General features: G+C 54.4%; 4 protein-coding genes across 4 annotated transcripts; 2 read left to right on the forward strand and 2 right to left on the reverse strand.

Annotated features, from left to right (window-relative positions):
• Positions 1–191: 191 nt before the first annotated feature.
• Positions 192–1,790, forward strand: MFIFM68171_01863 (Fucose-specific lectin; the record flags this gene model as incomplete). Its single annotated transcript, XM_071057285.1, has 3 exons — positions 192–454; positions 513–904; positions 973–1,790. The coding sequence occupies 3 exons, from the start codon at positions 192–194 to the stop codon at positions 1,788–1,790; spliced, it is 1,473 nt and encodes a 490-aa protein (XP_070913386.1).
• A 577-nt stretch (positions 1,791–2,367) lies between these two features.
• Positions 2,368–3,876, forward strand: MFIFM68171_01864 (Fungal N-terminal domain-containing protein; the record flags this gene model as incomplete). Its single annotated transcript, XM_071057286.1, has 6 exons — positions 2,368–2,529; positions 2,637–2,923; positions 3,020–3,395; positions 3,451–3,701; positions 3,770–3,779; positions 3,835–3,876. The coding sequence occupies 6 exons, from the start codon at positions 2,368–2,370 to the stop codon at positions 3,874–3,876; spliced, it is 1,128 nt and encodes a 375-aa protein (XP_070913387.1).
• An 856-nt stretch (positions 3,877–4,732) lies between these two features.
• On the reverse strand, positions 4,733–9,054 carry MFIFM68171_01865 (SWI/SNF family DNA-dependent ATPase-like protein; the record flags this gene model as incomplete). The annotated part of the gene is made up of 6 exons (XM_071057287.1): positions 4,733–6,370; positions 6,427–6,596; positions 6,724–7,039; positions 7,103–8,291; positions 8,354–8,609; positions 8,826–9,054. The coding sequence occupies 6 exons, from the start codon at positions 9,052–9,054 to the stop codon at positions 4,733–4,735; spliced, it is 3,798 nt and encodes a 1,265-aa protein (XP_070913388.1).
• Positions 9,055–11,922: 2,868 nt separating this feature from the next.
• Positions 11,923–14,253, reverse strand: MFIFM68171_01866 (Putative pyrophosphatase/phosphodiesterase; the record flags this gene model as incomplete). The annotated part of the gene is made up of 2 exons (XM_071057288.1): positions 11,923–12,383; positions 12,432–14,253. The coding sequence occupies 2 exons, from the start codon at positions 14,251–14,253 to the stop codon at positions 11,923–11,925; spliced, it is 2,283 nt and encodes a 760-aa protein (XP_070913389.1).
• Positions 14,254–14,618: the final 365 nt, after the last annotated feature.

Below are 14,618 nucleotides of genomic sequence, written 5' to 3' on the forward strand. Positions count from 1 at the left end.
CCGTTCAATTTGGGCTCCAGGGGCCTCTCCAGCGTAGATCTCACCATTCCTTTTCTTCTCCTCCGCCGATTTTCTTCTCCCCCCTCCCCCGCGCCGACGAGCGCCCGTTGCATGTCTCTTGTTCAGCTCCCCCGCACAAATCGTCCAGACGCGCCTTTGGCGGTAGTGGGGGATAGCTGAGCGGAAAGTCGATGGCGTCCCTCTTGTCGACGCTGCTCCTCCTGGGAGTTGGGGCATTGCCGGCCCGGGCCGCCATCTCGGCCTGGTGGACCGAGATCGGGCCCCAGGTTATCCTGCAGAATGAGACGACCGGTCTTATCCGCTACAGTGCTTGCAACAGCTATGATGACCCAAAGTACTCGTACACCGATGGCAGCGTCCTCTCCCTCACCCACAAACCCAGGCTCGGCACGCCCCTCGCAGGCACGGGATATTGGGCTGATCGGATGACCATGTAAGAGCTCTTGCTCGACATGCAGGCCCGGGCGTGTGACTGACCGACATGGTATCAGAGCATCGATATATTATATGGAGGAGAATGGTGAAATCGCCAACGCCCTCTTCCATTGCAACATGACCACTGGCCTGTTTCAGAGTCAAGGAAACTGGATCGTCAGCAACCAGGTACCTAGCATTCATGCCAACTCAGGATTGGCCGCCATCCTTCTCGGACCACTGGGGGGTTATCGCGTCTACTACCACGACCAAGACGGCGCCATCAACGAGCTGGGCTACACCCAAGAGTATGAATGGCAGTATCGCGGCGTCATCTCGCAGGATGTCAACTCGCTGTCGGCATTGGCCGCCGCCTTTTACGGCATCGAGAACATTACGGTTGCGTCTCCGCGCGACGACAGCAACATCGCCACTACCAGGTGGCACAGGGATGGAGGATGGCACAGAAGTATGGCCCAGGACCTTCCATCACGCCGTCTTTGTCTTGCCCTTCGTGGTGCTGACCCTGCAAAACAGCGACTCTGCCGCAGACACTCCGAGGCGATCCAACCGACCTTTTGGAGCGGAATGAAATCGCCATCAACGAGACAGCGCCGGCCAACTTCAGTCTGCCCGCCTGGGATGGCAATACGAGCTCGATAGGCATCAGCATTGACAGCCAAAACACACGCTTCCTCTGGTATATCGGCAACGACAACAGCCTCTACTCGGTCGCAAACCAAAACTCGTTCTGGAGCCCGCGAGCCAACCAATCCAACGCCTTCTGGCCGCAGGCCGACAGGCCGAATGCCGACCTCGCCGTTGCCTACAAGATGAGAAGCAATAACGTGCGTATCTACTACATGGTCGGTGGACACCTCAGCGAGATCAAGTACGAGGACAACCTCTGGAAGGGATGGTCGACTGTCGCTCCGGTCCCCGTAGTAGACGCGACGCAGCCCTCGAGGCCGACAGACTCGGCTACCGACGCGGGTCTCTCTACGGGGGCCAAGGCAGGCATCGGAGTCGGCGTCTCGCTCAGCGCCATAGCTCTGGGCACCATCATTGCTGTCCTCGTCCTCATGCGGCGGAGGAAGCAAAGGCACCAACAATTGCCACAAACCGAAGCCGAGTCTGTCGTCGGTTCCGGCACCTCCGCGCCGTCGTACGGCTCCCCGACTGATACGTGGGATAAGAACGCATCTCCGGCACCTAAGTACCAAGTGCACCAGTTGGACAGCGCCACGAGGCCCTCCGAACTGGGCGTTCCGCAGCCTGTGTATGAGCTGCCTAACCAGATGTATACACATGAATTAGTGGCCGAGCCACCTCAGAGGGCTACGGAGCAGAGGTAGTAACGTTTTCGCTAATACTCTTTAAGATATGATGAAAATCAGACGAGAGGAGGAGGGCAGACTACGTCTGTTGGGAAGCGTCACTTATTGCATCCCGTGTTTAATGTTTGGAACATCGAGTTGGATATCCAGACTCACGTTTCAGGGGCCGTCTTGCTGGACATATCCCGATGGAGATCTATTATATAGCGAGATACCATATTTTACTTTGTTGTTTCCTGTCCTCCTATCTCTTTTTGCTCCCAACCGGACGAAGCAACGGCTTCCAGCAAAGGCCCAGTCCGTTGACCAAAACAGATCAATGCAGGTTGGCCTCGCGGGGTTGTTAAACTGCCGAGACTCAGAAGTGGCGAGGCAGATTGTCCGTGTCCAACAGTTGTCATTCGGCCTCTGGGCAAGGCAGCCTAGCACCATCAGCCACGGCGGCAGCGGCAGCGGCAGCGGCAGCGGCAGTGGTCTTCACTGGTTCCTGTTAGCCCCACCTTTCCCATCAATAACATCTTCCGAGTCTAAGAACTCCGCTCACCTTCGTATCTCAATCGTGTCGTTCGTCGCCGCTCCACTGTATCCCCGTCAGATGGAAGTTGGCCTAACCGTTGGGAGCCTAGGCGATATCATCGCCGTCTGCCAGACCGCGATCCAGCTCGGCCGAGCGATAGGCCACTCGCAATATGGCAGCGCGACGAGCTATCAAGATCTGACGACGGAGCTGGACATGTTTGTCAGGGTGTTGATGCAGGTGTGCTTATGCTTACTTTGTTCTATTTATTTACATCACCTATGACAAAGCTTTTCCGAAAGCCTACTAGACCCTCATACTCCGCAACGGTGTCTGACTACCCCCAGGTCGTCGCGACGTACCCCCGGCATGAATTCACCCCGTACCTGGCCGGCCTCGACACAACCGTCAAAGAGATTGTGAACGAGTGCGGGAGCTTGATACAAGAGGCCCTCGACCGCTGGCGCACAAAGTACCATTTCAGCCTCTCGTCCGGTGGCTCGGGCAACCGTGTCAGAGACGCAGGCAGGAAGATGGAGTGGGCTCTGAGAGAGCAAGAGAGAGCGAAGGAATTGCGGGAGAAGCTCAGCCGCGGGATCGAGAGGATGACTCTGCTATCCGCTCTGGCCACACAGTGAGCCAGCCTGCCTGCGTGCCCCTGATTGCTACCGTCTAAGTGTATGCTCAACCCGATGCGCACGCCACTAACATGACGCGTATTGCTTCTAAGGAGATCGGCTCGAGGCGATAATGCCACCATGATGGCACGGCTGGAGGAAGTGAAGAGGCTGCTCTCTCAAAACCACGACGTCCAAGACGCCGCGCTGCGTCTCAGCCAAGACCAGACAACTCAGCTCTACGCTCTGTCCGAGAGGATGAAGAACCAGGAGGAAAGTGGCTGGGCTATTCTTTCTCAAGCAAAGCGTACGTTCAATGCAGTGCTTGGGGTCAAGGATATGGTCAGCCAGGCCTGCCAAGCCATGGTTGAACTTCGAGCGCTGGTGATATCCCGGTCCTTGGACCCAACACAGGACATGCCCCTCATCGTTGAGGACGCATTGGGCAACATCATCAAAATACCCTTGGACCTCGTTCATTCATGGGAGGTATCTACGCCCTTTAGTGAATTCTATGGGCGATTCGCTCTGCTGACGGGTACAGATGTTCCACCTCCTTCTCGCGCATCAGTTCGAGGATCGCAGGGGACATGCGCGGGTTGTCCGTGGCCAGTATGCGCTAGAGGAAGCCTGCACATGCAGGGACATCGACGCCTCGTTGCCGTGGATGATGTCAGTCCGGAGAGGGATGAAGATCAACATGAGCATCATATTCGAGTCTGCGACTGTCGTCGTTGGGTATTGCCCTCGCTGCGAGACGAAGCGAAATGCGCCAGAAGATGTTACAGTCCAATGGTAAGTGCTTCTTCGAGGCATCACCCCCCGATACGCTGTAGTATTCGATACGAACTAACAAATGCTAGTTCAAACACAGTGTGCGGAATGTGGTTTCGTATGGGTTGGAAGGAAGGGGACATACCACAACCAGCCGGGCCAGGAACCGGACAGCCAGAGGCGTCTGGAGCGGTAATGTATGGTGTGGAAAAACCCTCAGATTTCCACCGTGTGCGACTGATTATATTCCCGGAACCGCAGGTCAGTCCAATAGACCTGGGAGACAATGACGGCCCCACACGTCACTTGGAGCCGGTACAGAGCTACACCTCCCAATACGTATGGCTTTGCCGCTGTGGCAACTCACTATCCTGTAGAGACGATTATTATTGTCTCCCGGAATGCCGTCATTCACGGTGTCCGGATTGCCACATATGGATCCTCCCCAAGGTCTAACCGTACACCTAACTGCTGTGGTCTTCCTTTATACGCTTACGGGAAGCGGGTTTGGGAAATAGGATAATAATACTCATAACAACACACATATCTATCGATCTTCGTGCAAAATGAATCAGCATACCCGGTAAAGGCAAAAAGAACACAAATTACCTCCCCGCTGAGCCTCTCCCAGGCCCGTTCCGCCCCTGAAAATGCTTAACCCGCTGCCTACCAACCCATATCCATCCGTTGAGTCCAGTCCACCCATATGCAGCGATAAAAAGTGTATCAGAGCAGAACAGAGCCAGAATATCTCCAACCCCATGTTTCCTCCCACAGGACAGTCCCAATTCCCACAGTCAAATCAGAAATAGACAATCAGCCAGCAGCCAGCAGCGTCTTAAGGCGCCATCCCCGACTGTTAACGCTGATGGCAGTAGAGCAAGGAGTTGATGACAAATGAAAACCGGTAATCATAACCACGTAAAAAAAAAAAAAAAAAAAAAAGCGAGACCGACAAAAGGAGGAGGTCAACTCCCCACGAAGAGAAAAATGCCAACATCAAACCAATCAAAACCTCCAGCTCCAACCGAAAGAGGCACAGCGATGCACCCTCAACGACGAGCCGGATTGACGCCAAACAGATAGGCCAGCTCCCGCTCGCTAAGCCGCCCCAGGTTCTTGCTCGACCCCTCATCCAGCGCCGCCTCGACAAGATTGCGCTTCTCCTCCTGCAAGCCCAGAATCCTGTCCTCCACCGTCTCCTTGACCAAGATCCGGTGAACCTTGACCTCGCGCTGCTGGCCGATCCGGTGCGCCCGGTCGACGGCCTGCATCTCAATGTAGGGATTCCAGAACGGGTCACAGATGATGACACGGCTGGCCACAGTTAGGTTCAGCCCCGCGTTGCCAGCCTTTAGCGAGACCAGCATGATCTTGTTGCGCGGGTTCTCGGTGAACTCCTGCACGGCCTCGTCACGCTGGTTCCTAGACATGTCGCCCGTGTAGCGGCAGTACCGGAACTTGAGGTTGTACTTGATTTGGCACTCGATCAGGTCGAGAAGGGCGGTCCACTGGGAGAAGATGATGGTCTTCTCGTCCGTCTCCTGGATTTCCCGGAGCAGCTCGATAACCTTCGTGACCTTGGCCGAGTCCTCCCAGTTGTCTCGGAGGTAATGCATGTATCGCCGGCGGGCGTCCTTGTTCTTTCTACCCTCGATGCGAAGCTTACCCAGCATGTGAGGTTCAACTTTCTCAGCCTTAGTCTTGGCTTTCGCTTTTCCTTCGGCTTTGCTCTTCTTCTTGGCGTCTTTGGCCGCTCTTTTCGCTCGCCTGGCTTCCCTGGCTTCCTCAGTCTCCTTGGCCTCCTTTTCTTTCTTGGCTCTGACAACCGCTGCCAGTTCAGCGTCGAGTCTGGCATCTTCGTCGCTGCCAGCCTCTTCAACTTCATCATCGGGGACGACAAAGTCAGCAAGACTGCCGGCGGACTCGTCATCCGAATCAGTGTAATCGTCCGACGAAGAGCCGTCCTCCGAGTCAGTCATTTCCTCAACCCCTTCAGCAGCGCCTTCCTCTGCTTTGACTCTCTCGGGCATGTGGACTTTTTGAAAGGCGGTATAGTTGATCACCTTGCCGGGGTCGGCCGGCATCCGGCATACAGGGCACATGGCGGCTCCGTTCTCGTTGCCCGACCTGATGTTATTCTGAGCTGTGTTGTCAGTGAGCGAAGCGAAACACTCTGAGCACGTGTCATGACCGCAGGGAAGCAGGAGGATCGGGTCTTCGACGGCGTCATAGCAGATGGGGCATTCAAACGCTTCGATCGCCTTGATACGCTCGACAACGGCAGCCGCCATACCCTTGGCTAGGTCTACCATCTGAGCATCAGAAGTAGCGCTGCCGACATAGTCAAAGTCCATCAAGTGAGGATGACAGCACGCCTGCCGCAGCCGCAACAGGAGGACAAGGATGCTGGAGTAATCCTTGCCGACAGTTCCCGCGCGCAAGTATTTGTTGAACAGGACCTGAGTTTTTGACTCAACATCGCGGTAATACTGCTGTTCGTCCTCTGAGAACACAGCGTATTCCGAGCTCTCCGTCTTTTCGGGGAGCGTCAAGATCGGCTTCCCATCGATCATTGAGCTCTTCATCCGCCTCAGCATGATCGCCTTCAAGACAGCCTGCAGTTTCCGCATGGCATTGTCTCGGGAATAACTCGATGAACTGCTCCTCGGCCCAAGTGTCTTGAAAGACTTTATGTTCGTTAGAGCGCGGCTTCAGATCTTGAAAATGAGGAGGATTCTCATACCTCCTGGAACGTCTTGAATTCACAATACGGCCTGATTCTCAGGAAGCGGATTAGTGGATACAGCTCTGCTACGTTGTTCATCATCGGGGTGCCGGTAAGGCACCATCGGTAGACAGCATTGATCTTGTGTGCCCCCCGAGAACCCTGGGTGTCCTTGTTTTTAATGCATTCTGCCCGACAAGGTCAGTCATCTACTTTCTCCCCATTCGGCCAGTCTCGAGAGGTATCTATTTATCCCTCGCCTCCAGAAGCGGCCGGGAAATGGAGAGATGGGGAAACGGGTGTGGTTGTACTTACGAGCTTCGTCGAGGATGACACGGTAAAACTTGCTTCGTGGGTGAAGCAAAGGACACTTCTTGGCAAGCTCCATGTCCTCCTCCTCGTTATATCGAGGTGATGCCTTCCGCTGCTCGACGTGTTTGTTGTATTGCCTCCATTCCGAGGCTACCGACCCGTAGGTGGTTAACACGATAGAGTAATTCTTCAGCTCAGAGTAAGGTCGCTTCTTTTGGTGAAGAAGGAAGACGCTCATCTTGTGGGATGCCTTCAGCTTCTTCTTCACCTCCTGTTCCCATTGCTTGATGAGGGCGACAGGGCCGATGATAAGGTTGGTCTGCAACCAACGTGAGAATCATGCCTCGAAAATTTCCCGAACTTAAATCGGAGATTATCATACCTTGATGTCATCAGAAGATGGCCGCGATACCATCAATGCCAAAGTAGAGATGGTCTTGCCAAGGCCCATGTCATCGGCCAAGATTCCGCCTTTGTTGGACCCCACTTCCATATCTGTCATCCACTTGAGCGCGAGCTGTTGGTGCGCATACAGGGGGTACTTCATGGCCTCGGGGGTTTCACCACGTTCTTCCTCGGGAATTTCCATGTCGGGACGGATGTTGGACAAGAGCTGCTGAATATCCTCTTCGGTCTTTCGGGGATCGTTGACGTAATCATCCAGGTAGTTGACGAGGCGATCACTCAGGGGGTTTCCGTCCTCGTCCACCAGCGCATTGAAGTCGTACCCATTGACACGATTGATAGTTGCGGCAAGCGAAGGCAGAGCCGTTGGTGCGGCCGGCCCCTGAAAATAGTTGCCATTATCAATGAAACCCGGTCGATCGGGACCCTGCGACAGAACGTTCGATGAGCTTTGTCCCGCATAGGATGGGTATGCCCCAAACGTAAGTTCGGGGTTATTGCCGAGTGTTTGTAGTGGGTGACCCATTGGACCGACTGGCGGCCAGACGGACGACACCGAACAGAAAGGGGACCCTTGACGCGCCATTGAGGACTGTCGAGCCAACTCAATCGCAGGAACATTAGGCGAGTAACCGAAAGGGTCGCTTGCCCCAAAACCACCTAACGCCGACGGCAGCGAAGGCAAAGAAGGGCGCGAAGGTAGCGAGGGACGGGAAGGGCCGTCTATGGTCCGCCGGCCGCCTCCGAACGCAAATCCTTCACCATCGCTACCAGAGTCTTCCCAGGCGCCGGGCACTCTGTATCGGCTAGCTTCCGGGTCGGACTTGATACCGGAAGACCCTGTTGAGGGTCCCTCATTGCTATGTCGCACAAAGGCGCCTGGTCTCGCCGGCAAGATCGTACCGGGCTCTGGCTTGACGCGGGGTTGACCCGTCTGAGCAGACGTCCAGGCCGGGGTGGATCGGCCTAGAATTCGATCAAAGGCATTATTCTGACCGGGCGGGGGTAATTCGGCGGAATTGTATCCGTCTGTGGACGTCAGAGGGTACCCAGCGATCTGCCTTGCAAAGGCAGCGTCCCTATCCGCTTCCGCTTTCCTACGGCGTAAGCGATCCTCTTCTTCTTTCTGACGCCTGACTGCTGAGCGCCACTCATCGTCATCGTCCCTGGATCGGTGTTTAGTCAGACTGCTCCCAGTTGGCCTGCGCGGTAAGCGGATCAAACCTACCCAGTAAGGTCAATGACGGAGAAGCCCTGAAAGTCATCATCACCGAAATACTCAGAGCCGGGCTGTAAAGCAGCGGATCCTGGACTCGGAGAAGTCCGCCTCGACTTGCTGGATTCCCCGTTGGAATGGCCAACATCGAGGTGCGAACTCCCAATCGAGCGCTTCCGCGACGGAATCCCGAAACCTAGTGGGGTTCCGTTCCCGGGGGTTGACCCCATACTCGAGGGCGTTGACATGCTGTGGTTCAGTCGGTTGCCTAGTTGCGGTCAGCTTTGGAGATGCCTCGGTACGATCCCGGTCATCGCAGGTGTCTGCCAAGGGGACGACATGTCGACAATACTTGATCCGTACCTTGAACAGGATAGGCGCGGCCGGCATTGCTCATGCTAGCGGCTGTTGGAGTAACTGGGACTGCAAATTCTCCGTTAATCAAATGAGGTCGTGGTGGCTAACGATGGGTGGTGGGAAGAACCTTTTGCGCGAGCTTCGGCGAGCTGACGCCTAATGTTGGTGATTTGGGCTTTGACGGCTTCTATTTCCTCTTCGGCGGAATCTGAGTCATCACGGTCAAGCAGAGAGCAAAGGATACCTCGCTGGAAAAGTAGGTCTTCCGAGAGCTGCTCAATGAGGGAAGAGGGAGAGCTGATGGGTGGAGGCAAGCCGATCGAGGCTGCTGAGGGAGTTCTGCTCGCAGAGGCCATTTCCTAGGAAGGTTGCATAGCGCGCTGTAGTCCAACTTGTAGCGGAAGGCTGCATGTAGAGCAGGCCGCGTTGCCGGTTCAAGAATGGACCGTCGCTAGAATGAGCCGAAAATGAAAAAGACAGCTGCACCGTGTGCGAGTCGACACAATATCTGTAGCCTGAAAGAATGGCTGGAATTGAAGAGGCAGTCACGGTTCAGGGAACCAACCGCACAGAAGTGTCCGCAGGGTTGCTACGGTAGAGAGTGAATCAGGGCGGTGCTCACTGCGGTACTTACTGCAGTGCTCGCTGCAGTGCTCTCCACCGTGGTACTGAACGGGCCAACTTTTGCAGACAATGACTGTCTTGCCTTGTATATTTTTTCTTTTGTCTGCAGGTTCGGCGTTGTTCAAGGTCGGCAGCCATCAAACACGGCCCACTAGTTGTTGGGAGGGGGAACAACGAGCAGGGAAGGCCCACGACTCAAAGAGCTGAATGCGCAGCCTCGTCCGAGCAAAGGGCTGAGAGGTGCGTATCCCACGCGTCACGTCTCCGGTTTTCGCCTCCACATGAGTCTCAGCCAGCTAAATCTACTGTGTATTATGGGTAACTCTACTGTACCTAGCCACATCAGGTTCTATACCGACTCTAATATCAAATGCGCCGAAGGGAGCTCTACCAGTGACGTCAATACGTTAAAGGTGTACCAACGCAGTTTTGTTTGCCCCGAGGATGATTCTTCGGTCCTCGGCTCTATTGTGCACGGTGGCACCACAAGGGCCAAAGAAGAGGCTTCAGTGAAAATAAGAATAAGACGGGAGATCGGAATTGAGATCCCTGTCCCAACCATCAGGGTGATCGCCCATCGGAAAATGCAAATGCGCAACCTGGGAGACAAAGTAGGGAGTTCCAGAAGTACCGATTATCACTCCCTTTCTTGGACCAGATCCAAGGAAATGCTAAGGGGCAAAGTCATAAGGTGGGTGGGTTGGTATCCTCGTGGGGCTGAGCACAGGCCGCCACAACAGGCTTCTGATTTTTGCCCAAGGCAACAATGGTGCACTCTCCTCCTCGCGCAGTGCTCTTTCATTGCACCACATAATTTCCAGGTGTCGGCTCAGCATGGCTTTCTCCGAGCAAGACCTGGAAAGGCGCCGGTCTCTACTCCAATAATTCACCCGCATGGCGAAGAGTGCATGATTTGTCAAGCGAGCCAACTGGCCCGAGCTCTGATTGTAGGCCTCCAAGATCAATCATGCAGTGGCATCCCATGTAAGCTGCTTCCGGACCCGACAAACGACCTCCATCACATGGCTCGGGTGTTAGAACTCGAAGACGAGACACAATGGATTGCACGGATCCAGATGGCAAGACCAACGAAGACATCAACAATGGAGCTGCAAAATCGAGATCGACATTATGATGCACGTCCGTGAACGAATCTGTATATTTGTACCCCCGAGTGTTTGGGTATCAAGCCGATGGCAACCACTCGATAGGCGTAGCTTTCACATTGACCGAGTTTCTGCCTGGAATGTGACTGTTGTTCTCGATGATGGCTACTCAACTTACCTAGGACAATTTTACGAGCACAAGCAGGGCTTTTATAGCTAACTCGCCCAAATTCAGTTGCGTAGTTGCATTGATCAGTTGCTTGAGGCTAGTTATGGCAGGTTCTGTACCTATAGGAAAGCACATCCTCAAAGCCTGGGCAAGGCATGCGATGTTTCCTACGCCAATCGACGTAATCCAGAAGCGCATAAAGGGAGGACCGGTAGAACAGGCTCAAAAGTCGATTCGAGACTGTCAGAAACTTTTGCGGGCGAGAAAGTCCAAAATCTTTCGTCTGCACTAAGGACGTACCTTACTGGGAAGTTGGTATCTTACATGGAGGGTGCCCGAAGGGGCCAGGATGGATACCCAACCATTCAGTGGACGAACGGCTTTGCAAATACCCTAAGCCTCGGCCAAGAAAGATTCAGTAGGGATGCTCAGGACACCACCGCTAAATCGGTGGGCGCTCTGGGCCGCGCTCCAACTTAATTCTGACAGCAGCCTACAGTTTCGTGATCCCCAAAAATGCAGCACACAGTAGGTCTGGCATCGAGATCTGTGATCAGGTCTCACTTTGAACGGATGCCCCCAGACGGAACTGCTAAGCACTAGAGACTGCCCATCGTTACCTTGGATTAATGTTACAATAACGCAGTCAGAGAGGCGGCACACACCACATTGCTCGAACCACATATAAAATCTGCTACTCAAATACCTATGTGAGGAGCACTCCCCATGATCTAGGTGAGAGTTTTTTAGAAGTAAGTCATTGTCATTCAGGTTGCCATCACGATTAAAAGGGCTCTATTTCCCGTGTAATAAATTAGGATCGGCCAGAACATCGAGTATTAGCGTAGGCCAATCTGCAAGTTCTTGGGCCCCGTTCCCGCCTCCATCGCGCGCACAATGTTCTTGTGACAGCATTAGTACGGTAAGATGCAAATAAGACAAGAATGCCCCACAGGAGACTTGAAGGAAGATTGCGAAAGGAGTGGCATGGGCATCGTGCTTTCTCTCTTTGGTGCTTGGAGCCTTTTCTTTAACGACGATTAGTTTCAACTGGAATAACTTGAGGTGACATTGATGAGTAACTTAAGTCTAATAAAGAAAATGCAATGGAAAATGCAGTCATTGATGCAAAGAAGAGGCCAATAAAGGTGCACACAGATACCGAGGCTTTCGAAGGCAGCCCTAATAACGCCTTCCCCACCAGAACCTATACGAGTGCCAAACGCCCCATACCACCCGTGATAAAGACACCAATCATCATCAACCAACACGCCTCCCCTAGACAAGGCTGGTGTCAAATTCAGAGGCTGAGGATAATATAATGACTACTCTGAAGAGCTGCCCTTATTATCATCATCGTGGCCCTTGACTTTATCCCACCAGTGGCTGATCTTGCCAGTAAACCAGTCCCAAAAGTCCTTGACAGATGACTCAATCTTGTCCACGGTAGACTTGTCGCCCCCATCATCGTCGCTGTCGCTGTCGCTGTCGGCACCTGAGGGATGTTCAGTAGGCTGCGGCGCGGGCTTGTCAAACCCAATGGATTTTGTCGGATTTGTAGCGGCGTTAGTCGTGGAGATAGGATTGACTAGGATAGATTTGGTTGGCTTTGGCGTAGCCGAGGTCGACGCGGGAATAGCTTCTACTGGGTCCGCCGGTGTGTCTAAGCCGGTGCCCTGGCTATCGTGCAGCCCTACCGGCGTCAAGGGGAGCCGAAGTGTTCCATTGTTCGGGGCTGGAGCAATTCCGACGGAATCGCACAGCATGTTGTAAACCTCGATGTTTTCTATCATCGTCAGCGCGGCGCACACGTGGGGATGGTGATGGCACTTACGGAACACATCGATCCGGCTGTTGGGCTGGTGAGGAAAAGCTGGGCCTCGGGCGACGAAGATAGCCCTCATCAAGGGGTGCTCATGATCATAACCGTGAAGGCCTCTGGGGTGATAGACGGCACCTTTGGCCTGCGCTTCTTTCAAGTTCATCTCGTCCATCTTGACAAGTGCCCAGCCGGTTTTTGGCACAATCCACAACGGGGCAATCCGCTCATTGCGCGAAAAATGATACCTCTCGGGCATATCGACATCACGGAGGTACACGTCGAGATTGGGGTTCGTCTTGGTGTTCTGAATCACCTCGCGATAAATGTCCTCGAGGTCATCCGGGTTCTTAGGTCTCAGCCCGATCAGAGGCCAACCATCCGTATGTTCGATCTTGCTGGTATCCACAATGTCTTCAAGCTGGACGAGCCGGGAGATGTCGGTAGTTGCCATGCCGTGGTCGGAAACCACAATGACATTCACAATGTCGGCCAGGTGCCGCGCTTCCAAGCCCTTGAAAATGTCATCAAGCATCTGATCCACCTTTTCGATGGTAGATCTGATTTCGGTGCTGTTCGGCCCATATTTGTGCCCATCTCCGTCAACGTTCGGCACATACGCAGCGACGATTTGCGGCCTGTCGGCGTCGGGCATATCCAAGAAATCGAAGATCCTCTCGACTTTTCTCGAAAGTCTTTCCTTCCCGTTGTACCTGTCCATGTACGTAGGGCTGGTCCCAAGGATGTTCGCCTCGCTGCCCGGCCACATGTGTATGGCAGTCTTCAGCCCTTGCTTTTGCGCCGTGACCCAGAACGGTTCTCCCATCCACCACTTGGGGTCCATGCTCCGCGCGGGATCCGTGTAGTAGAACTCTTCTCCCAAGGTAGGGTCCCAGAAAGTGTTGCCTACAACGCCGTGCGACTCCGGATACAGTCCGGTTGCGAGTGTGTAGTGGTTGGGGAATGTGACGCTGGGAAATGAGGGCAGCATGTAGAGGGGCGATACGCCCTCCTTAATAAACGCGTTGAGTCTCGGCGTTAGGCCCCTGTTAACGAAGTCCGCGCGGAAGCCGTCCAAACTAATAAGAATGGTGGTGGGCGCGAACATAGCGGTGCCGTTGCTGACTAGCTTCTGGCTGTGTCGTGAACTCCTCCGCTCAATCGAAAGCTTCCAGGCGACCAAAACGAGAATCGCGAAGGCGACAGCGGTTATTGCGTAGAACAGCAGCCAGCGGCACCAGCCACGGCTCCGTTTCTCCTTGGCTTCGGCATGATGAAGCAAGTTCTTTCTGTCGATTTCGTCGCTGTCTTCTCGGTCGCTACTCTCGCCAGTCGAGCTGCCGTCCTTCATACCGCCCTCCTCCATCTCGTACATTAGCTCGCCATCTTCACCGTGTTGCGCATCTGCCAGAAGTCTCTCTCTCTTTGCCTCTCTCCTCGTCCTCCTCGCCCTCCTCTTCTCCAAGACAAGGTCCTCGACCGACTCGGCCGGTTGGGTAGACGGACTTCTCGATCTTGGCATGGATGAATCGCTCAGCCTCCTGGATAGCAACTTCAACGGATTCGGTATCGGCAGCCCAGATCCCCTCCGCTCCCGCTCCTGCCTCCTCCGCGTTTCGGTCACCAGCTGATCCAGCTCTTCCTCCTCCATCAATACAAGCCTGTCGTGCGCCCGAAGCTCGCGGCTGTTCCGGGCGCGCAGCTGGCGTTCGTCATCATCGCTATCCGTATCCTGATCGCTGCGGATGGATACCGCATCGCCGTCGTAATCGGACGGGGAGAGGAGCGAGGGGTCTCGGCCGCTTACAGCGGTCGTCTTCAGCGGCTGGAGGGGCATTTTCTTTCGGCTCTTGGCGAACTTCCCATTAGCGCCAATATCGCAACCTCTTCAAGGCTACCGGCAGTCAACCATGGCCGGGGATGAGCGGAGGACGAAAGTTTGAAAGGGAGATGATTTTTGCCGTTGTCGGTTGTCACGATACTGGCCCTGGTTGAAACACGGAATGAGAAGGGCCAGCTGATTGGTGCGCACTCGAGGTTAGCTCCATGCACATGGATGGACATGGGCCTTAGAGACTCCGCTCGCTAATTCCCGCCCAGGAGCAGCCCCACATATTTCCCTAGCGCCTGAACGGATCCAACGAACAGCAATGATATGCTCGCGCTACTCAGTGTAATGGGTTGCGAGCAACGTAAGTTCCT

The sequence above is a fragment of the Madurella fahalii genome (genome assembly GCF_045866475.1).
Source record: "Madurella fahalii IFM 68171 DNA, scaffold_1, whole genome shotgun sequence".
NCBI classification, from domain to species: Eukaryota; Fungi; Ascomycota; class Sordariomycetes; order Sordariales; genus Madurella; species Madurella fahalii.